The sequence below is a fragment of the Zosterops lateralis genome, assembly GCF_965231275.1.
Source record: "Zosterops lateralis genome assembly, chromosome: 35".
NCBI classification, from domain to species: domain Eukaryota; kingdom Metazoa; phylum Chordata; class Aves; order Passeriformes; family Zosteropidae; genus Zosterops; species Zosterops lateralis.
The window spans coordinates 1,852,841-1,874,234 of NC_139795.1; the positions used below are offsets into that span (position 1 = coordinate 1,852,841).

Here is a 21,394-nt window from a genome sequence, read left to right on the forward strand (position 1 = left end):
GACGCATTCTTCTATTGGTTGATCTCACTCCTCCCGGTGAGCTGCGCTGCTATTGGCTTTCTTATCTGTCAATCACACCGCGGTTCTGAGGCGGCGCGCCGTTCTATTGGCTCCTCCCCTCAGCGTGTCCCCGCCCCTCTTCTCCTATTGGTGGAGCGCGGCCCCGCCCCGTCAGGTGCGCTCCCGTCATGCCCCGCAAACTCCCGTTCAGCGCCAAGAGGAAAAAACAGCAGCTCCGGGACCGGCGGGAGCGGAAACGGGGCGGTGAGAGAGGGGCTGGGGGCGCCGGAGGTGAGGGGAGAGACCCCCGGGAATGGGGGGAGAGACCCCCGGGAATGGGGGCTGGGAGCCCCGGGAGTGAGGGGAGAGACCCCCGGGAATGGGGGGAGAGACCCCCGGGAATGGGGGCTGGGAGCCCCGGGAGTGAGGGCTGGGAGCCCCGGGGGATGGGGGCTGGAATTCCCGGGATGGTGACTGAGGACCTTGCGGTGGGACCCCAGGATGAGACCCCAGGATTTAACCCTGGGGATGTGACCCCATCCCCTGTTCCCCTGACCATCCCCGGTGTCCACAGATGCCCCGGCCGGGCCGGCCCCGGGCCCCGGCAGCCGCAGCGGGAGCCGCGAGAGGGGCAGCGATGGCCCCCCCGGGGACCCCCCAGCCGAGCCCGCGGGACCCCCCCGGAGACACGACCCCAACAGGTACCGGGGATCCACCGGGAATGGGGAAAACACCGGGGATTGGGGTGGGAATGGGAATGGGGGAAAGGCTGGAGTGGATTTGGGATGGGATTGGGAGTGGGGGAAAGCCCGGACTGGAATTAGGGTGGGATGGGGAATGGGGAAAAGGCTGGACTGGATTTGGGAATGGGGGAAAGCCTGGACTGGATTTGGGTGGGATTGGGAATGGGTTTAAGACTGGATTTAAGATGGAATTAAAATTTAAGATGGAATTAAAAGCCAGGGAAAAACCCGGGATGGATTTTAGCTGGGATCCGGAATATGAAAGAAAACCCGGACTGGATTGGGGCTGGACTCTGGGATGGCCGTAAACCTGGACTGGATCAGGCACAGAATCCAGAATGGGGGGAAAAAAATGGACTGGGTTTGGGATGGGGGAAAACCCGGCCTGGATTCGGTTTGGGATGAGGAAAAACCCGGTCTGGATTCAGTCTGGGATAAGGGAAAACCCGGGCTGGATTTCATGTGGGATAAGGGAAAACCCGGCCTGGATTTCACCTGGAATAAGGGAAAACCCGGCCTGGATTCCACCCGGGATAAGGGAAAACCCGGACTGGATTCGGTCTGGGATAAGGGAAAACCCGGCCTGGATTCCACCCGGGATAAGGAAAAACCCGGCCTGGATTCGGTCTGGGATAAGGGAAAAGGCCAGGACTGGGTGACCCTGGCAGTGTCCAGTCAGCCCCAGATGACCCCAGGGGTGTCCGGCCAGCCCCAGGTGACCCCCGGTGACCCCGATGACCCCCCAGGTTCCGGCTGCAGCTGGGGGGGCCGCGGGCCGAGGCCCTGGAGCGGAGCCGGCGCCGGGCCCAGGAGGAGCCGCTGGAGGAGCTGCCCGAGAGCGCCCTGGAGCTGGACCCCGACTCTGTCTACGGCCACGGTCAGATGGGTGACCACTAGGAGTGACCACGGGGACAGGGGAGTGACCACTGAGACAGGGGAGGGGTCATTGAGGAGAGAGTGGTCACTGGGAGGGATTAAATGGCCACTGGGAGGGGTGAAATGACCATTGGAAGGACAAAGTGACCACTAGAATGAATGAAGTGACCACTGGGAGGGATGAAATGACCACTAGGATCTATAAAATGACCACTGGAAGGACAAAATGACCCCTACAATGAATGAACTGACCACTGGGAGGCCTCAAGCCGCCCAAGGGAGGGACAAACCCCCCCGAGTGACCCCTGGGTGACCCTGAGTGACCCTGAGTGACCCCCGTGTGCCCCCAGGGCTGGATTTCCCCCGGCGCCCCCCCTGGAGTTTCGGGATGAGCCCCGAGGAGCTGCGGGAACGGGAGGAGGCGGCGTTTGGGGACTTCCTGAGGGGCCTCGGGGACAGCGGGGACAGCACGGGGCTGGCCCCCTTCGAGCACAACCTCGAGGTGACACTGGGGACACTGGGGACATTGGGAGGGGTCTGGGGACACTGGGAGGGGTTTGGGGACACTGGGAGGGGTTTGGGGGACACTGGGAGGGGATTTGGGGACACTGGGAGGGTTTGGGGACACTGGGAGGGGATTTGGGGACACTGGGAGGGGTTTGGGGACACTGGGAGGGGTCTGGGGACACTGGGAGGGTTTTGGGGACACTGGGAGGGGTTTGGGGACACTGGGAGGGGTTTGGGGACACTGGGAGGGGTCTGGGGACACTGGGAGGGGTCTGGGGACATTGGGGACACTGAGTGGGACGTGGGGGGGGAGTTAAGGGCGGTTTGGGGACACTGGGGACACTGGGAGGGGTTTGGGGACACTGAGAGGGGTCTGGGGACACTGGGAGGGGTCTGGGGACACTGGGAGGGGTTTGGGGACACTGGGAGGGGTCTGGGGACATTGGGGACACTGAGTGGGACGTGGGAGGGGGAGTTAAGGGCGGTTTGGGGACACTGGGGACACTGGGAGGGGTTTGGGGACATTGGGGGGGGTTTGGGGACACTGGGGACAGGAAAGGGGACACGGAAGGGGGAGTTAAGGGGGTTTGGGGACACCGGGGACACCGGGCAGAGGTGACAATGCCAATCCTGTCCCCGGTGTCCCCAGACGTGGCGGCAGCTGTGGCGGGTGCTGGAGATGTCCGACATCGTCCTGCTGATCGCTGACGCCCGGCACCCGGTACAGGGGACACCTGGGGACACCTGGGGAGCCTGAAACACACCTGGGGACCCTCACAATACACCTGGGGACACACCTGGGACACCCAAAATACACCTGGGGACCTTAAAATACACCTGGGACACTTGGGGGACACCTGGGAACACACAAAAATATATCTGGGGACACCTGGGGACACCCAAAATACACCTGGGGACACCCAAAATACACTTGGGGACATCTGAAATACACCTGGGGACACCTAAAATACACCTGGGACACCTAGGGACACGTGTCCCCATGTCCCCCCAGGCCCTGAGTGTCCCCATGTCCCCCCAAGCCCTCACTGCCCTCACTGTCCCCTCACTGTCCCCGTGTCCCCCAGGCTCTCAGTGTCCTCTCACTGTCCCCATGTCCCCCCATGCCCTGACTGTCCCCATGTCCCTCATTGTCCCCCTGTCCCTCACTGTCCCCCTGTCCCCTCACTGTCCCCTCACTGTCCCCATGTCCCCTCACTGTCCCCTCACTGTCCCCCTGTCCCCTCACTGTCCCCTCACTGTCCCCATGTCCCCTCACTGTCCCCTCACTGTCCCCCTGTCCCCTCACTGTCCCCTCACTGTCCCCATGTCCCCCCATGTCCCCCCTGTCCTTCACTGTCCCCTCACTGTCCCCATGTCCCCCCATCCCTGAGTGTCCCCTGACTGTCCCCATGTCCCCTGACTGTCCCCATGTCCCCTGACTGTCCCCTGTCCCCAGGCCCTGAGCGTCCCCCCGGCCCTGGCCACCCACGTGACGCAGGAATTGGGGAAGGGGCTCATCCTGATCCTCAACAAGGTGGACCTGACCCCGCCCGAGGTGGCCGTGGCCTGGTGTCACCTGCTCAGGGGACGCTTTGGGGACACCACGCGGGTGGTTCCCTTCAGCACCGCCCCCGCCGGGCCCGCCCACGGTAACGGGGGGACAGGGGGGTTTGGGGGCACATTGAGGGGTTTGGAGGGATTTGGGGGGGGTTTGGGGGGACATTCAGGGGTTTTGGGGTGACATTGAGGGGTTTGGGGAGGAATTGGGGGGTTTGAGGAGGAATTGGGGGGTTTGGGGAGGAATTGGGGGGTTTGAGGAGGAATTGGGGGGTTTGGGGTGACATTGAGGGGTTTTGGGGTGACATTGAGGGGGTTTGGGGGGTTTTGGAGTGACATTGAGGGGTTTGGGGTGACATTGAGGGGATTTGGGGGGATTTTGGGGGGGTTTGGGGGGGGTTAGGGAGAGTTTTTGGGGGGATTTTGGGGGGGCTTGGGGTGGAATTGGGGGGATTTGGGGAGACATGGAGGAATTTGGGGGCACTTGGGTAGATTTTGTGGAGGATTGGGAGGTTTGGGGTGGATTTGGGAGGGATTTGGGGGGGTTGGGGTGACATTGAGGGGTTTGGGGGGGATTTGAGGGGGGTTTCGGGTGGATTTGGGGGGTTTCGGGTGGATTTGGTGGGTTTGGGGTCACACTAAGGTGTTTCAGGGCAGTTTTGATGTGAAATTAAAAGATTTTGGAGGGTTTGAGGTGCAATTTGAGGAGTTTCAGGATGGCACGGGGAGAATTTGGCATCCCCGGTGCATTTTTTGGGGTCCTCACCCCCCCGGTGCCCCCCAGGGCTGCAGAAGAAGCCGAGGAAGAGGAAGGGGGGACGCTGGAGCCGGGCCCTGGGACCCCGACTGCTGCTGGAGGCCTGCCAGGACATCGTGGGGGGCGCCGGTACACGGGGAGGGGGCCTGAGGGGGGTTTGGAGGGTCCCTGAGGGGTTTGGGGGGCTCAAAGGGGGTTTGGGGGGTCCCTGAGGGGTTTCAGGGGGTCCTTGAGGGGTTTGGGGGGGATTTAGGGGGTCTTCAGAGTCCCTGAGGGGATTTGAGGGGCCTCTGAGGGGATTTGGGGGGTCCCTGAGGGATCCCTGAGGGTTTTTGGGGGGTCCCGGAGGGATTTGGGGGGGATTTGAGGGGTCCCAGAGGGGTCTGGGGAGTCCCTGAGGGGGTTTGGGGGGTCCCTGAGGGGATTTGGGGTGGATTTGGGGGGTTTCAGATGGGTTGGGAGGGGCTCAGAGGGGTCCCTGAGGGGTTTGGGAGGGATTTAGGAGGTCCATGAGGGGTCCTTGAGGGGTTTTGGGAGGTCCCTGAGGGGGTTTGGGGGGTCTCCAAGGGGTTTGGGGGAATTCAAAGTCAGTGGGGAGGGGACAGAGGGGTCCATGAGGGATTTGGGGGGTCCCCAATGTCTCTGTGGTGTCCCCTGATGTCCCCAATGTCCCCAGTGGACCTGAGCGCGTGGCGGGCGCGGCTGGAGCGGGCGGAGCGGCGCCCCCTGGGGGACGATGATGATGACGATGAGGAGGAGGAGGAGCCCCAGGAAGGGGCGGAGCCTGAGGATGATGAGGATGAGGAGGGCGTGGCCGGGGGCGTGGCCCTGCCCCGGCAATGGGAGCGGTACCGGCACGGAGTGCTCACCCTGGGATGTGTGGGTGAGCCTGGGGGGCGTGGTCAGTGGGGGCGTGGTCAGTGGGGGCGTGGTCAGTGTGGTATGGTCACAGGTGTGGTCAGTGGGGTGGTCAGTGGGGGCGTGGTCAGTGGGGGCGTGGTCAGTGGGGTATGGTCACAGGTGTGGTCAGTGGGGGTGTGGTCAGTGGGGGTGTGGTCAGTGGGGGTGTGGTCAGTGGGGGTGTGGTCAGTAGGGGTGTGGTAATGGGTGTGGTAGTTGGGGTGTGGCCAGTGTGGGTGTGGTCAGTGGGTGTGGTCATGAATGTGGCTACAGGTGTGGTCAGTGTGGGTGTGGCCATCTGTAGGTGTGGTCAGGGAAATGTGATAGGGGTGTGGTCAGTGGGTGTGGAATCTTGGGTGTGGTCATGGATGTGGTCACTGTGGGTGTGTCCCAGGTGGGTGTGCCCCACAGTGGGTGTGTCCCGTGTGGGTGTGGCTCATTGTGGGTGTGGTTTATATGGGCATGTCCCACTGTGGGTGTGTCCCGGGTGGGCGTGGCTCAGTCTGGGTGTGTCCCATGTGGGCGTGGCTCACCCCAGGTGTGCCCCGCCCCCAGGTCTGCCCAACGCAGGTAAATCCTCAGTGCTGAACGCTCTGCTGGGCCGCAGCGCTGTGGGCGTGTCCCGCGCCCCCGGCCGCACCCGCTACTTCCAGACCCATTACCTGACGGGCCAGGTGCGACTGTGCGACTGCCCGGGGCTGGTGTTCCCCTCCCGGGCCCCACCTGAGCTACAGGTGAGACCCCACCCCTGCCAGGTGTGACCCTGACCCCGCCCCAACCCTGCCCGGGGCTGGTGTTCCCCTCCCGGGCCCCACCTGAGCTACAGGTGAGACCTGAGACCCCCAGGTGTGACCCTAAAGGTCCTGGCAGGGCTGTACCCCATTGTCTCTGTCCCCACAGGTCCTGTCAGGGGTGTACCCCATTATTTCTCTCTCTCCCAGGTCCTGGCAGGGCTGTACCCCATTATTTCCCTCCCCACAGGTCCTGGCAGGGCTGTACCCCATTATTTCTCTCCCCACAGGTCCTGGCAGGGCTGTACCCCATGTTTTCCCTCTCTCCCAGGTCCTGGCAGGGATGTACCCCATAGCCCAGCTGCAGGACCTCTACTCTGGGTTATTTTCTCTCCCCACAGGTCCTGGCAGGGCTGTACCCCATTATTTCTCTCTCTCCCAGGTCCTGGCAGGGCTGTACCCCATGTTTTTATTGTGTTACAGGTCCTGGCAGGGCTGTACCCCATGTTTTTCCTCTCTCCCAGGTCCTGGCAGGGCTGTACCCCATTATTTCTCTCTCTCCCAGGTCCTGGCAGGGCTGTACCCCATTATTTCTCTCTCTCCCAGGTCCTGGCAGGGCTGTACCCCGTGTTTTTCCTCTCTCCCAGGTCCTGGCAGGGCTGTACCCCATGTTTTTATTCTGTGACAGGTCCTGGCAGGGGTGTACCCCATCGCCCAGCTGCAGGACCCCTACTCCGCCGTGGGGTTTTTGGGGTCCCGCCTGGCCCTGCCCCCCCTCCTGCAGCTCCGCCCCCCCAGCGGCCCCCGATGGACGGCCTGGGACCTCTGCGAGGGTGGGGAGACAAAATTTTGGAGATTTTTAGGGAATTTTGGGAGTTTGGGGGTGTTTGGGGCATTTTGTGGGATTTTTTAGGGAAGTTTGGGGCATTTTGGGGATTTTTTTAGGGGGATTTGGGGCATTTTGTGGGATTTTTTAGGGAATTTTGGGGGATTTTTGAGGGGGTTTTAATGAGGATTTTGGGGTGGTTTGGGAAAGTTTTGGGATATTTTGGGAATTTTTTTAATGGAGATTTTGGGGAGAATTCCAGAAATTTGGGGGGTTTGGGGCATTTGGGGGGATTTTTTATGGAGGTTTGGGGCATTTTGGGTGTTTTTTTAGGGGATTTTGGGGCATTTTTTGAGGGGAGTTGGGGGATTTTTGAGGGTTTTTTAATGGGGATTTTGGGGAGATTTTTTTCCCCAATTTTCTCCCAATTTGGGCAATTTTTTCCTAGATTTTTTTCCCTGATTTTTTTCCCCAATTTCCCCCTGATTTTCCCTCTGATTTTTGGAATTTTTTCCGACTTTTTTCCCCAATATCCCCCTAATTTTTTCCCCAATTCCCCACTGATTTTCCCCCTAATTTTTGAGATTTTTTTCCCCAATTTTCTCCCAATATTTTGGAAATTTTCCCCTGATTTTTTCCCCAATTTTTTCCTAATTCCCCCTAAATTTTTCCCCAATTTCCCCCTGATTTTTGAGATTTTTTTCCCCAATTTTCTCCCGATATTGGGAATTTTGTCCCCAATTTTTTCCCCAATTTTCTCCCAATTTTCGTCATTTTTCCCCTGATTTTTTTCCCCAATTTTCCCCCAATTTCCCCCCATTTCCCCTCAACTTTTGACCCATTTTTCTGCTATTTTTAATCGATTTTTCTGCCGTTTTTTCCCCAGCCTGGGCAGAGAAAAGAGGCTACAAAACAGCTCGGGCAGCTCGGAACGACGTGGCCCGGGCGGCCAATGGGCTGCTCAGGATGGCGGCCGAGGGGCGGCTGCGCCTCTGCCTCACCCCCCCGGGCTTCACAGAGAAAAAAGGTACAAAAAAACACCAAATTTGGGGAGTTTTGGGCGATTTTTGGGTGATTTTTGGGGTTTTGGGGCTTTGTTCAAAATGGCGGCTGCGCCTCTGCATGACCCACCTGGGGTATTTCCTGCAAAAAAGTACCAAAACACCCAAAATTGGGGATTTGGAGGGGTTAGGGATCAAAAGAAGACAAATTTGGGCAGTTTTGGGAGAGTTTTGGGGGATTTTTTGGGATTTTTGAGGCTTTGCTCAAAATGGCGGCTGCGTTTCTGCATGACCCGCCTGGGGTTTACACAGAAAAAAGGTACAAAAGAAACAAAATTTGGGAAGTTTTGGGGGATTTGGGAGAGTTTTAGGGGGGTTTGGGGGCTCTGAGCCCTTCTCTCCAAATCCTCCCAAAAAAATCTCCCCAAATTCCAAAAAAAAATCCCCTCAAATTCCCAATAAAATCACCCAAAACCCCCTAAAATCTTCCCCCAAAAAATCATCCCAAATTCCCAGAAAATCACCTGAAATCCCCCCAAATTCCCAAAAATTGACCCAAATCCCAAAAAAAATCACCCAAATTACCCAAATTCCCAAAAAATCCCCCAAAATCTCCCAAATTCCAAAAAAAATCCCATCAAAATTACCCCAAATCCCCCAATTTTTGTGGCCCCACCCCCTAATTTGCATAACCGTGTCTCTTGCCTTTTGGTCCCGCCCCCTAATTTGCATATACCCACCCCCAGATCACTGGAAGCTCCACCCCGACACCGCGGCCATGGTGGCCATGACAGGGGGCGTGGCCTCTCCTCCAGCCCTGCCCAGCGAAGGCTCCACCTCCGAGGACGAGGGGGCGGAGTCAGAGGAGGCCACGCCCCCTCCCAGCCCCGCCCACAACCCCTTTGCTCTGCTGGGAGAGGACGAGTGCTGAGCCACGCCCACTTCCGGTCCGCCGGCCAATCGGAGCGCGGGAATGTTCGGAGTAAAAAATAAAAATGTTTATTTCTGCAGAGGTGATTGGTTGGATATGGTCATGTTGGGGCCAATCAGAGCGCGGGGGTGGGACCTGCGGAGTGATGTCATTGTTAGGCCACACCCACTTTTCCTTATATGGGTTTAGCCCACCCACATTTTTTTAAAAGCCCCACCCACATTCCCTTATTTGGAGTTTAGCCCCACCCACATCCCCTTATTTAGGTTTAGCTCCACCCACATTCCCTTATTTGTCTTTAGCCACACCCACATTTCCTTATTTGGGTTTAGCCCCGCCCACATTCACTTGTTTTTTGTTTGGCCACGCTTATATTTACATGGTTTAGGTTTAGCCCCACCCACATTTCCTTATTTAGGTTTGGCCCTGCCCACAATCCCTCATTTAGCCACACCCCCTCCCTTGGCCACACCCACCTCTCCTTATATGGACTTAGCCCCACCCACCACCATATTTGGACTTAGCTCCGCCTCTTTTGAAGCCATGCCCACATTTCCTTAATTGGTGTTTAGCCCCGCCCACATTCCCTTATATGGTTTTTCTCACCCTGATGTTGGCCACGCCCACATTCCCTTATTTGGTTTTGGCTCCGCCCCTTCACTGACCTGTGGGCGTGTCCTGGGTGGGTGGGCGTGTCTCCTGTGGGTGTGGCTCAGGTGGGTGTGGCTCAGGTGGGCGTGTCCGGGGTGGGCGTGGCTCGGGGGGGCACAGGAAGCGCCGGCAGCGGCCACAGCACAGACAGCGCAGGGTGAGGCGGGGCTGGCCACGCCCTGGGGCGGGGCAGGGGCGGGGTCACACATGGACACGCCCACAAATGAGTCAAGAATGACAAAAAATGTACAAAATCTGCCCAAAATTCCCCTCAAAACCCCCCAAATTTTCCCCAAAACCCCAAATTCCTCCCAAAATCCCTCCCAGAACCCCCAAATCCTCCCAAAATCCCCCCAAATTGTCCCAAAGTCCCCCCAAATCCCCCCAAATTCCCCTAAAATCCCCTCAAAACCCCCCCAAAACCTCCCCAATTTTCTCCCAAAACCCCAAATTTCCCCAAAAAACCCCAAAATCTCCCCAAAAAAACCCAAAATCCCCCAAAATCCCCCCAGACCTCACCCCTGAGCCGGACCCCGGCGCCGTGTCCGGGCACCAGGACGGAGCAGCAGCGACGGCAAAGGCGGCGCTTCACCGACGGGGCCCTGGGGGACACAAAATACACAAAATCACCACAAAATACCCAAAAAACAGCACAAAATATACAAAAAACACCACAAAATATCTCAAAATCACCTCTAAATACCCCAAAATCACCCCAAAATACCTAAAAAACACCACAAAATAGCCAAGAAACACCACAAAATATCCAAAATCGCCCCAAAATACCCAAAATGCCCCCAAAATGCCCCCAAAAATCCCCCATAAAATTAAAAAAAAAAAATCCCCAAATTCTCCCCAAAACCCCCCATAAAATGCCCCAAAAAATAAATTAAAAAAAAAAAATTATCCCCCATAAAATCCTCAAAAATCCCCCAAAATCCCACCAAAATCCCCAAAATTTCCCCCAAAAAATCCCAAAAAAACTAAAAAAAAAAGAAAAAAATCTGTAAAAATCCCCCCAAACCCCCCCAAAATGCCCCCCAAAAAATCCCCAAAAAATCTCAAAAAATCCCCTAAACCTCCCAAACCCCCAAAACCCCCAAAAATCCCCAAATCCCCCCAAATTCCCCAATTGTCACATCCTGAGGACGAGTCTCCGGGCCGTGGCTCTTTGGGCGCTGCCGAAAAACCGCGACAGCCCCGGGGACAGGGGGAGCACCCACTGGGAGATCTGGGGGGGAAAAATGGGATTTTTGAGGAAATTTGGGGGAATTTGGGGGTTTGGGGGGAATTTGGGGGTTGTAGGATTTTTTGGGGATTTTTTGGGATTTTTTAGGGTTTTTTTGTTGGGGGTTTTGGGGAAAAATTGGGGATTTTCGGGGGAAATTTGGGGAAAATCAAGAGAAATTTGGGGGGATTTTGGGGAAATTTGGGGAAATTTGGGGAATTTGGGGGTTTGGGGGTTGTGAGATTTTTTGGGGATTTTTTGAGATTTTTTAGGGGTTTTTTTGTTGGGATTTTGGGGGGGTTTTGAAGGTTTTTGGGGATTTTCGGGGGAAATTTGGGGAAAATCGAGAGAAATTTGGGGGGAAATTTGGGGGGAATTTGGGGGAATTTGGGGGTTTTTGGGGAATTTGGGGGTTATGAGGTTTTTTGGGGATTTTTTAGGGATTTTTTTTGTTGGGATTTTTGGGGGGTTTTGAGGGATTTTGGGGAGATTTTTTTCAGGGATTTTTTTCGGAGATTTTCGAGTAATTTTTTGGGATTTTGGGGGGTTTTTTTCTTGAGGACTTTTGGGAAGGTTTGAGGGGATTTTTGAGGGGATTTTTGAGAGGATTTTTAGGGGATTTTAGAACGATTTGGGAGAAAATTTTGAGGGTATTTAAGGTGATTTTTGACGGAATTTTGACGCGTTTTGGCGCCTTTTTTGATGATTTTTTCCGGAATTTTTTCGGGAAATTTCAAAACCTTTAATTAATTTACAGAATTTTGGGTAATTTTGGTGGAATTTCGGGTTATTTTGGGGTTTTTCTCACCTGGAAAACGTAATTCAGCCTCTGCAGCGCCTCCCGGTCCCTCACGGGCGCCGCCATCTTGTCTGGGCTGACCCCGCCCACATGGGCGTGACCGAGCCTTCCCATTGGTCAGTTCTCCAGCGGGTGGGCGTGGCCTAAATATGGCATTACGTCACTCACTGTGGGCTGGAAAGTGGGCGTGGCTTTGCTTGGAGACTCCGCCCACTTTGGGGGGGCATTTTTGGGGACTTTTTTAGGGACTTTTTGGGGACATTTTTGGGGAACTCCTCCCTTTTTTGGGGACATTTTTTGGGGGACATTTTTTTGGGAACGTCCTCCTTTTTTTGGGACATTTTTGGGGAACTTCCCCCTTTTTTTGGGGACATTTTTTGGGGACATTTTTGGGAATTTCCCCCTTTTTTGGGGACATTTTTGGGGACTTCCACCCCCCATTTGAGGACATTGTTGGGGACCCTTTGGGGATTTTTTGGGGCTTTTTGGGAGATTTTTTGGGATCTTTTTGAGGGATTTTTTTGGACCTTTTGGGGGGGATTTTTTGGACCTTTTTAGGGCAGTTTTGGGGACTCTTTTCCTCCTTTTTTGGGGACATTTTTGGGGACCCTTTGGGGACAATTTTTAGGCCCCTCCTGTCCCTGTGTCCCCTCCCCGTCCCCACATTCCGTGTCCCCAAATCCCCAAATCCCCAAATCCCCAAACCCCCGAGCCCCTCCCGGCCCCGCCCCGACAATTCCCGCTGTCCCAAATTCCGATGTCGCTCCGTGTCCCCAAATTGTCCCTGTGTCACTCCCTGGCCCCGAATTCCGATGGGCCCGTGTCACCCCCTGTCCCCTCCTGTCCCGGTGTTTGTGTCACTCCCTGGCCCCAAAAATCCCCCAAAATTCCCCCAAATGTCCCCGTGTGACCCCGGTGGTTTTTTTTTTCTCGTCCATAAATTCTCCAAATTTCCAAATTTTGGTGTCACCCCCTTGTGTCCCCTCCTGTCCCAGCTCTGTCCCATCCCTGTCCCATCCTTGTCCCACCCCTATCTCCACCTGTCCCAGCGGTGCCACCCCCTGTCCCCTCCCTGTCCCCTTCCTGTCCCCATCAGTGCCACCCCCTGTCCCAACTTTGTTCCCTCCCTGTCCTCTCTGTCCCCATTTCTGTCCCCTCCCTGTCCCATCAGTGTCACCTGTGTCCCATCTCTGTCCTCTCTCTGTCCCACCCCTGTCCCCTCTCTATCCCCCTCCCTGTCCCCTCCTTGTCCCAGCGGTGCCACCACCTGTCCCATCCCTGTCCCCGCCTCTCCCAGTTTTGTCCCCTCCCTGTCCCATCAGTGCCACCCCCTGTCCCACCCCTGTCCCATCTGCGTCCCCTTCCTGTCCCCACCCCTGTCCCCTCCCTGTCCCATTTCTGTCCCGGCCTTTTCCCATCAGTGTCACCTGTGTCCCATCTCTGTCCCCACCCCTGTCCCAGCCTTGTCCCCGCCCTGTCCCTTTCTTGTCCCCATCCCTGTCCCCCCCCCTGTCCCATCCCTGTCCCCTCCTTGCCCCAGCGGTGCCACCACCTGTCCCACCCCTGTCCCCGCCTCTCCCAGCTTTGTCCCCTCCCTGTCCCATCAGTGCCACCCCTGTCCCACCTCCGGCCCAATTCCTGTCCCCAGCGGTGCCACCCCCTGTCCCCATTCCTGTCCCATCGCTGTCCCAGCGGTGCCATCCTTGTCCTCTTCTCTATCCCTGCTCTGTCCCTGCTCTGTCCCCTGTCTCTCCCCCTGTGTGTCCCCTGTGTGTCCCCTGTCTGTCTCCTGTGTGTCCCCTGTCCCCTGTCCCCTGTCCCCTGTCCCCTGTCCCCATGCCCCCGTCGCTGTCCCCATCCCGGGGCTCTCTGGCTCTCCTGGCCCGGGCCACTCTCTGTCCGCGCTGCGGGTCGCCGGTTCGAGACCCGGTCCTGCTGCCGTGCGAGCACAGCTGCTGCCGCCGCTGCCTCCTGTCCCCAACGTCCCCAGTGTCCCCTGGGGTGTCCCCAGGGCTGTCCCCGGCCTGTCCCCGCTGTCACCGCCCGTGTCCCCCCGGGAGGCTCCGCACGGCGGTGGCGCTGGCGGTGGAGGCGCGGATTGTGCGGAGACTGGCGGGGGACATTGGGGACATTGGGGACACCCCTGGGGACACTAAAGGGGACATTGGGGACACCCCTGGGGATGTTGGGGACACCCAGAGGGACAAAAGGGACAAAGCCGGGACGGTGACGGCGGTGAGGAGGAGGAGAGTCGGCAGGTGCAGGTGAGGATTGGGGATTAAAGGGTTAAATTTGGGGGGGTTTTGGGAGTGGGATTTGGGGGTTAAAGGGTTAAATTTGGGATTTTTTTTTTTTTTTGGGAGGGATTTTGGGTGGGATTTGAGGGTTAAGGGGTTAAAATTGGGGGATTGGGAGAGAAAATTGGGGGGAGGTTTGGGGGTTAAGGGGTTAAATTTGGGGGGGTTTGGGGGTTAAATTTGGGGGTTTTGGGGGGTTAAGGGGTTAAAATTTGGGGATTTTCACTTGGGATTTGGGGGTTTAGAGGTTAAATTTGGGGTTTAGAGGTTAAATTTGGGGTTTAGGGGGACAAATTTGGGGTTTAGGGGGACAAATTTGGGGGTTTGGGGACAGATTTGGGAGTTTTGGGGGGAAATTTGGGGGTTTTTGGGAGGAGATTTGGGGGCTTTGTGGGGGTTTGGGGGGAAATTGGGGGTTCGGGGTTTAAGGGGTTAAAATTGGGGGTTTTGGAGGGAGATTTGGGGGTTAATGGGTTTAATTTGGGGGTTTGAGGGGGATTTGGGGGGTTTGGAGGAAGATTTGGGGGAAGATTTGGGGGTTAAAGGGTTAAATTTGGGGATTTTGGGGGTAGATTTGGGGATTTGGGGTGAAATTTGGGGATCTGGGGGTGAAATTTGGGGATTTTTGGGGGGAGATTTGGGGATCTGGGGGGGTTTGGGGGGAAATTGGGTGTTTGGGGGGTTTGGGGGTTAAGGGGTTAAAATTGGGGGATTTGGAGGGAAATTTGGGGGTTTTGGGGGGAGATTTGGGGGTTTGGGTGGGATTTGGGACTTTTGGAGGAGATTTGGGGAGAAATTTGGGGGTTTTGGGGGGAAGGTTTGGGGATTTGGGGGTTTGGGGGTGAAATTTGAGGGTTTGGGGGCAGATTTGGGTTAAATTTGGGGGTTTGGGGGGAGATTTGGGGATTTGAGGTGAAATTTGGGGATTTGGGTGGAATTTGGGCTCAAATTTGGGGGTCTGGGTGGATTTTGGGCTGAAATTTGGGGATTTTGGGAGGAATTGAGGGAATTTTGGAGAAAATTTTGGGGATGAATTTTGGGGATTTTTGGGGAGAATTTCGGGTATTTTTGGGGATAAATTTCGGGTAATTTTGGGGATGAATTTCGGGTATTTTTTTGGTAAATTTTGGGTATTTTGGGGGATAAATTTGGGATATTTTTTGGGTAAATTTTGGGATTTTTTTGGGGTAAATTTTGGGATATTTTTGGGGATGAATTTGGGATTTTTTTTTGGTAAATTTCAGGAATTTTTGGGGATAAATTTCGAATATTTTGGGGATAAATTTCGGGTATTTTTTGGGATGAATTTCGGGCATTTTGGGGATGAATTTCGGGTATTTTTGGGGCGAATTTTGGGTGAATTTCGGATATTTTTTGGATAAATTTCTGGTAATTTTTTTGATAAATTTCGGATATTTTGGGGATAAATTTCGAGCATTTTGGGGATAAATTCCGGATATTTTTCGCTATAAATCCCGGATATTTTCCAGGCCATTCTGCCCCCCCCGAGGGCGGTTTTGGGGTGTCCCCTCCCCCCTCACGTGCCGGGGCACGTGCCCGGCCGCACCCAAAGGTGCCCCTGGCGGCCCCTCCCCCCCCCCGGCCCGGCCGCATTTTTGGGAAATGACAAAACTTTGTTTTGGCTGCGCCGCCCACGGGAACAAAATAATCGGGATTTTTTTGTGTCTCCCCGCCCCATTCTTCGGATTTTTTCCATATTTTTGGAGTGATTTTTTACTCTTTTTTTTTTTTGGAGATTTTTCACCAATTTTTTGGGAGATTTTTCACCTTTTTTTTTGTGATTTTTTACCTTTTTTTGGTGATTTTTAACCTTTTTTTGGTGATTTTTCTCCATTTTTGGGGATTTTTTTTTCCTCATTTTTTTGTGATTTTTTCCCCATTTTTTGGGTGATTTTTCCCCATTTTTTGTGATTTTTTTTCCTCCATTTTTTTGTAACTTTTTCCCCATTTTTTGATGATTTTTTCCTTATTTTTTGGTGATTTTTTTCCCCTATTTTTGGTGACTTTTCCTCCACTTTTTGGGTGTAATTTTTCCCTCTTTTTTTTTGGTGATTCCCCCCCCCCCCCCCCTTTTTTTTTTTTTTTTTTTTTTTAATTTTTTGGTGATTTTTTCCCATTTTTTTGTGATATTTTCCCATTTTTTAGTGACTTTCCCCCCATTTTTTGGTGTAAATTTCCCATTTTTTATTATAATTTTCCCATTTTTAGTGACAATTTCCCATTTTTAGTGACATTTCCCCATTTTTTGGGTGTAAATTCCCCAATTTTTGATATAAATTCCCCATTTTTTTTGCAATTTTCCCCTATTTTGGTACAAATTCCCCATATTTAATATAAAATTCCCCATTTTTAATATAAATTTCCCATTTTAATTATAATTTTCCCATTTTTTATAACGTTATCCCATTTTTATTCTCTCCCGCAGCCTCGGGGCCCAACTGAGAGCGGACAACGCCCCTCCCCCACCCCCCCAGACCGCCCCTCCCCCACCCTGAGCCCCTCCCCCACCCCACAAAAACCCCCAAAACCCAAAAAATCCGAATTTTTGTGTCTCTGGTGTCGCTTTATTGTCCCCGAGGGGGGGGAGGGGCCCCCAAAACCCCCCCGGGGGTGGGGGAGGGGCGGGGTGGGGGAGGGGCGTGGCCAGGTGTGTCCAGGTGTCACTTTTTGGGCTCCAGGTGACGTTTTTTGGGTTTTTTTGGGGTTTTTTGGGGGTTTTTTTGGGGTTTTTGGGGGGTTTTGGGGTTTCAATTCCCGATGTTGGAATTTGGGGAGGGGGAGGGGGAGTTTTGAGCTGAAATTTGGGAGTTTTGGGGTTAAAAATCTGGAATTTTGGGGGTTTAAAATCTGGAATTTTGGGGGTTAAAACCTGGAATTTTGGGGGTTAAAACTCTGGAATATTTTTGGCAAAATCTTTGGAATTTTTGTCATGAAAACTCTGGAATTTTTGGGGGGAAAAAAATCCGTGGAATTTTTGACCTGAAACTCTGGAATTTTGGGGTTGGAATGTTGGAATTTTGGGGCTGAAACTCCAGAAATTTGGGGGGAAAATCCCGGGAATTTTGGCACTAAAACTCCGGAATTTTGGGTTCAATCCCTGCAATTTTGGGGTTAAAACTCCGGAATTTTGAGTTTAAACTCCGGAATTTTGGGTTAAATCCCTGGAATTTTGTGTCAAACTCCAGAATTTCGACACTAAACCTCAGAATTTTTTGGTCAAACCCCCCAAATTTTGGGTTAAAACTCCAGAATTTCAGGCTAAACCCCCAAATTTCGTTTTTAAACCCCAGAATTTTGACCCCAAACCCCCAAAAATTTTGAGTTTAAACCCAAAATTTTGGGTCAAATTCCCATAATTTCAGCCCATCCCCCCCCTGTGCTTTATTTTGGGGAGGGGGGGGATGTTCAAATCCGCCCCTCCCCCCCCCCTCCCCCCCGCGCCCCTCCCCCCCCTCAGTGCTCCATGGCGGGGGCCGGGGGGGGGTGGGGGAGGGGCCCCCCCTGGGGGCGCCCCCGGCCCCGTTTGTGGCCCCGCACACAGTGAAGGTGCCCGCAGCCCCCCGGGACCCCCCGGGACGCCCCCCCGGGCTCCTCCTCCGCCCCTCCCCCACCCCGCCCCTCCCCCTCCTCCTCCTCCCCCGAACTCTCCGAGGAACTTTCGCCGAACGCGCGCGGCTTCTCGTAGATGCAGCAGCCTGGGGGAGGAAAGGGTTAATTGGGGGGGGTTGGGGGGTCCTGAGGGGGATTTGGGGGATTTGGGGGATTTGGGGGAGTTTGGGGGGGGTTTGGGGAAGTTTAAGGGGGTTTAGGGGGAGTTTGGGGGGATTTGGGGTCAGGAAACGGTTAATTTGAGGGGGTTTGGGGGGTCCTGGGGGGGATTTTGGGGGGTTTGGGGAAGTTTAAGGGGATTTGGGGGGATTTGGGGGGCAAGAAAGGGTTAATTGGGGGGGGTTGGGGGAGTTTAGGGGGATTTGGGGGTCATGAAAGGGTTAATTTGGGGGGATCTGGGGGGTTCTGGGGGAGTTTTGGGGGGTCCTGGGAGGGTTTGGGGGGCAGGAAAGGGTTAATTTGGGGGGATTGGGGAGGATTTTGGGGGGATTTGGGGATTTTGGGGAACTTTGGGGGAGTTTGGGGTCCCTGGGAGGCAGGAAAGGGTTAATTTGGGGGCGTCCTGGGGGTGATTTGGGGGGGAGTTTCGGGACATTTCAGGGCCATTTTGGGGCCATTTTGGGATATTTTTAGGGCCATTTTTAGGGCCATTTTTAGGGCCATTTTTGGGGCCATTTTGGGATATTTTTGGGCTGTTTTGGGGCCATTTCAGGGACACTTTGGGGAAATTCAGGGCCATTTTTTGGGCCATTTTTGGGGCCACTCTGGGGATATTTTTGGGACATTTTTGGAGTAAGTTTTGGATATTTTTAGGGCCATTTTTTGGGCCATTTTAGGGGCCACTGGGGATATTTTAGGACCATTTTGGGATATTTTTAGGGGCCATTTTTGGGATAACTCAGGGACATTTTGGGGCCATTTTAGGGGCCATTTTTGGGGTCATTTTGGGATATTTTTAGGGCCATTTTGGGATATTTTTTGGGCTGTTTTGGGGCCATTTCAGGGACATTTTGGGGCCATTTCAGGGGCCACTCTGGGGATATTTTGGGGACATTTTTGGAGTAATTTTTGGATATTTTTAGGGCCATTTTTGGGGCTATTTTTGGGATAACTCAGGGATATTTTGGGACATTTTTGGGATATTTTTTGGGCCATTTTAGATTCACTCTGGGGATATTTTGGGGACACTTTGGGGCCATTTCAGGGTTATTTTAGGGGTCACTCTTGGCACATTTTAGGGCCATTTTGGGGCCATTTTGGGATATTTTTAGGGACATTTTTGGGACCATTTTGGGATATTTTTGGGCTGTTTTGGGGCCATTTCAGGGACATTTTGGGGCCATTTTTGGGGCCATTTTTGGGATAACTCAGGGATATTTTGGGACATTTTGGGGGGCATTTTGGGATATTTTTAGGGCCATTTTTGGGGCCATTTTGGAATATTTTTAGGACCATTTTTGGGGCTATTTCAGGGCCATTTTGGGGTCATTTTTGGGGCCATTTTGGGATATTTTTAGGGCCATTTTTTTGGCTATTTCAGGGCCATTTTGGGGTCATTTTTAGGGCCATTTTGGGATATTTTTAGAGCCATTTTTAGGCCCATTTCCCCACTCACACTTGGAGGAGCGCCGGCCCAGGTGCTCGTTGTCCACCGTGTCACTCGACCACTCGACCTTCTTGTCCGGTTTGCGCTTCCGCAGCTTCAGCGTCAGACTGCGCTGCTCCTGGGGTCACACGGGGGTCAGGGGTCACCCAGGGGTCACTTTGTGTCTCCAAAGGTCACCCAGGGGTCACTCTGTGTCCTCAAGGGTCACCCAGGGGTCACCCAGGGGTCAATTTGTCTCCTCAAGGGTCACTCAAGGGTCATTTTGGGTTCCCAAGGGACACCCAGGGGTCACCCAGGGTCACAGGGAGGTCACAGAGAGGTCACAGGGTCACCCAGGGGTCACTTTGTGTCCCCAAAGGGTCACCCAGGGGTCACAGGGGTCATTTGGTGTCCCCAGAGGTCACCCAGGGGTCGTTTGTGGTCCCCAAAGGTCATTTGGTGTCCCCAAAGGTTCATCAGGGGTGACCAGGGGTCACCCAGGGGTCATTCAAGGATCCCCAGGGGTCACACGGGGGTCAGTCAGGGGTCATGGGGTCACCCAGGGGTCACTTTGTGTCCTCAAGGATCATTCAGGGGTCACAGGGGTCAGTCAGGGGTCCCCAAAGGGTCACTCAGGGACACCCAGGGGGTCAGTCAGGGGTCATCAGGAAGGTCATTGGGTCATCCAGGGGTCACAGAAGTCACCAGGGGTCATCAGGGGTCACTCAGGGGTTATTTTGGGTCCCTAAAGGTCACCCAAGGGTCATTTGGGGTCCCCAAAGGTCATTCAGGGGTCCCCAAGGGTCACTCATTGTCCTCAGGGGTTACTCCAGGACACCCAGGGGTCACTTTGTGTCCCCAAGGGTCACTCAAGGGTCACTTTGGGTCTCCAAAGGTCACCCAGGGGTCACCCAGCATCAATGGGTGTCCCCAAAGGGTCACTCAGGGACACCCAGGGGTCACTTTGTGTCCTCAAGGGTCATTCAGGGGTCACCCAGGGGTCATTCTGGGTTCTCAAAAGTCACTGGAGACCCTCAGGGACCGTTCCCAGTATCCCCAGTTTCATTCCCAGTATATCCCATGTCCCCATTCCCACTACCCCCGATCCCGCTCCCAGTACATCCCAGTATTCCCAGTTCCCATTCCCAGTATATCTCAGTCTCCATTCCCAGTATCCCAAACCCATTCCCACTATCTCCAGTGCCCATTCCAAATATTCCCAGTATATCCCAGTCCCCCTTCCCAGTATATCCCTGTATTCCGTCCCCATTCCCAGTACTCCCAGTACCCCAAATCCATTCCCAGTATCCCCAGTTTCCCAGTTCCCCCAGTTCCATTCCCAGTATATCCCAGTCCCCATTCCCAGTATCTTCAGTCCTCATTCCCGACATCCCCACTATCCCCAGTTCTATTCCCAGTACATCCCAGTATCCCAAACCCATTCCCAGTTCCATTCCCAGTTTCCGTTCCCATTCCCACTATCCCAAACCCATTCCCAGTATATCCCAGTTCCATTCCCAGTCCCTATTCCTGTATATCCCAGTCCCCATTCCCAGTGCTCCCAGTACTCCCAGTATCCCCAGTCCCACTCCCAGTATATCCCAGCGTTCCCATTCCCAGTATATTCCAGTCCTCCCAGTATATCCCAGTCCCCATTCCCAGTCTCCCCAGTCTATCCCAGTATATCCCAGTACCCCAAATCCATCCCCAGTCCCCATTCCCAGTATCCCCAGTCTATCCCAGTCCCCCCATTCCCCTCTCCCCCCGGGCCCTGACCGGCTCAGCGGTTCCGGTCTCGGTGACGGTTGCGGACCCTCCGCTCTCGGCGGCCTCGGCCATGGCGGCCCCGGGGGGCTCCGGGGGGCTCCGGGCGGTCCCGGCCCGGCCCCGGCAGCTCCGGGCCCGTTACTGGGACCAGCACGGGGCGGAACTGGGAAAGGCCGGCCCGTTCTCGCCGCCGCCCCCGGGGTGCGGAGCAGCGCCCGGAGCCGCCCCCACTTCCGGGACAACGGCTCCACTTCCGGTGCGTGTGACAGAGAATCCGGTCCCCCCGTGAGGGAACTTCCGGTGTGCGGAGCGCTCGGGGCGGCGCTTCCGCCGTACGGGGAGAGGGGCATTGTGGGAAAGTACGGAGCGCCCGAAGGAACAAATTAGGGCGGAGGGGGCGAATCGCGGGGGGAAAAGAGGGCGGGGAGCAATTTTGGGGTCCCCAAAAAAATCTGGGGTCGATTTTGGGGTCCCTAAAACGGTTTGGGGTCCCAAAAAGGGTCTGGGGTCAATTTTGGGGTCCTAAAAAGGGTCTGGGGTCAATTTTGGGGACCCAAAAAGGGTCTAGGGTCCCCAAAAAGGGGTTTGGGGTTAATTTTGGGGTCCCA

The 21,394-nt window shown here is 54.7% G+C and overlaps 3 protein-coding genes across 5 annotated transcripts in view; 1 reads left to right on the forward strand and 2 right to left on the reverse strand.

Annotated features, from left to right (window-relative positions):
* Positions 1 to 188: 188 nt before the first annotated feature.
* GNL1 (G protein nucleolar 1 (putative)) lies at positions 189 to 8,908 on the forward strand (the record flags this gene model as incomplete). Of its 3 annotated transcripts, XM_083881774.1 has the most annotated exons (12): positions 189 to 264; positions 575 to 701; positions 1,490 to 1,620; positions 1,970 to 2,121; positions 2,776 to 2,847; positions 3,583 to 3,775; positions 4,468 to 4,569; positions 5,117 to 5,323; positions 5,896 to 6,074; positions 6,760 to 6,904; positions 7,784 to 7,924; positions 8,645 to 8,908. In XM_083881774.1, the coding sequence occupies 12 exons, from the start codon at positions 189 to 191 to the stop codon at positions 8,827 to 8,829; spliced, it is 1,710 nt and encodes a 569-aa protein (XP_083737900.1). In that variant the 3' UTR covers positions 8,830 to 8,908. The 3 variants fall into 3 exon arrangements, with proteins under 3 accessions (XP_083737900.1, XP_083737902.1, XP_083737901.1); XM_083881776.1 differs by lacking the exon at positions 6,760 to 6,904; XM_083881775.1 differs by lacking the exons at positions 6,760 to 6,904; positions 8,645 to 8,908 and having other exon boundaries at positions 7,784 to 8,086.
* RPP21 (ribonuclease P subunit p21) overlaps positions 8,873 to 21,394 on the reverse strand; it is a 52,189-nt gene continuing 39,667 nt past the window's right edge. The window contains exons 2-6 of the mRNA XM_083881778.1: positions 11,517 to 11,578; positions 10,620 to 10,711; positions 10,000 to 10,082; positions 9,495 to 9,659; positions 8,873 to 8,964 (exon numbers count right to left, since the gene is read on the reverse strand). Coding sequence (XP_083737904.1) covers positions 8,945 to 8,964; positions 9,495 to 9,659; positions 10,000 to 10,082; positions 10,620 to 10,711; positions 11,517 to 11,573 — 417 coding nt within the window. The 5' untranslated portion in view covers positions 11,574 to 11,578 and the 3' untranslated portion in view covers positions 8,873 to 8,944. The remainder of the gene's footprint in view (positions 8,965 to 9,494; positions 9,660 to 9,999; positions 10,083 to 10,619; positions 10,712 to 11,516; positions 11,579 to 21,394) is intronic.
* Positions 16,463 to 21,025, reverse strand: PPP1R11 (protein phosphatase 1 regulatory inhibitor subunit 11). The gene is made up of 3 exons (XM_083881798.1): positions 20,796 to 21,025; positions 19,050 to 19,158; positions 16,463 to 17,520 (listed from the first exon to the last, which is right to left on the reverse strand). Exons 1-3 carry the CDS (start codon positions 20,856 to 20,858, stop codon positions 17,279 to 17,281), a joined length of 414 nt encoding a protein of 137 aa, XP_083737924.1. The 5' UTR covers positions 20,859 to 21,025; the 3' UTR covers positions 16,463 to 17,278.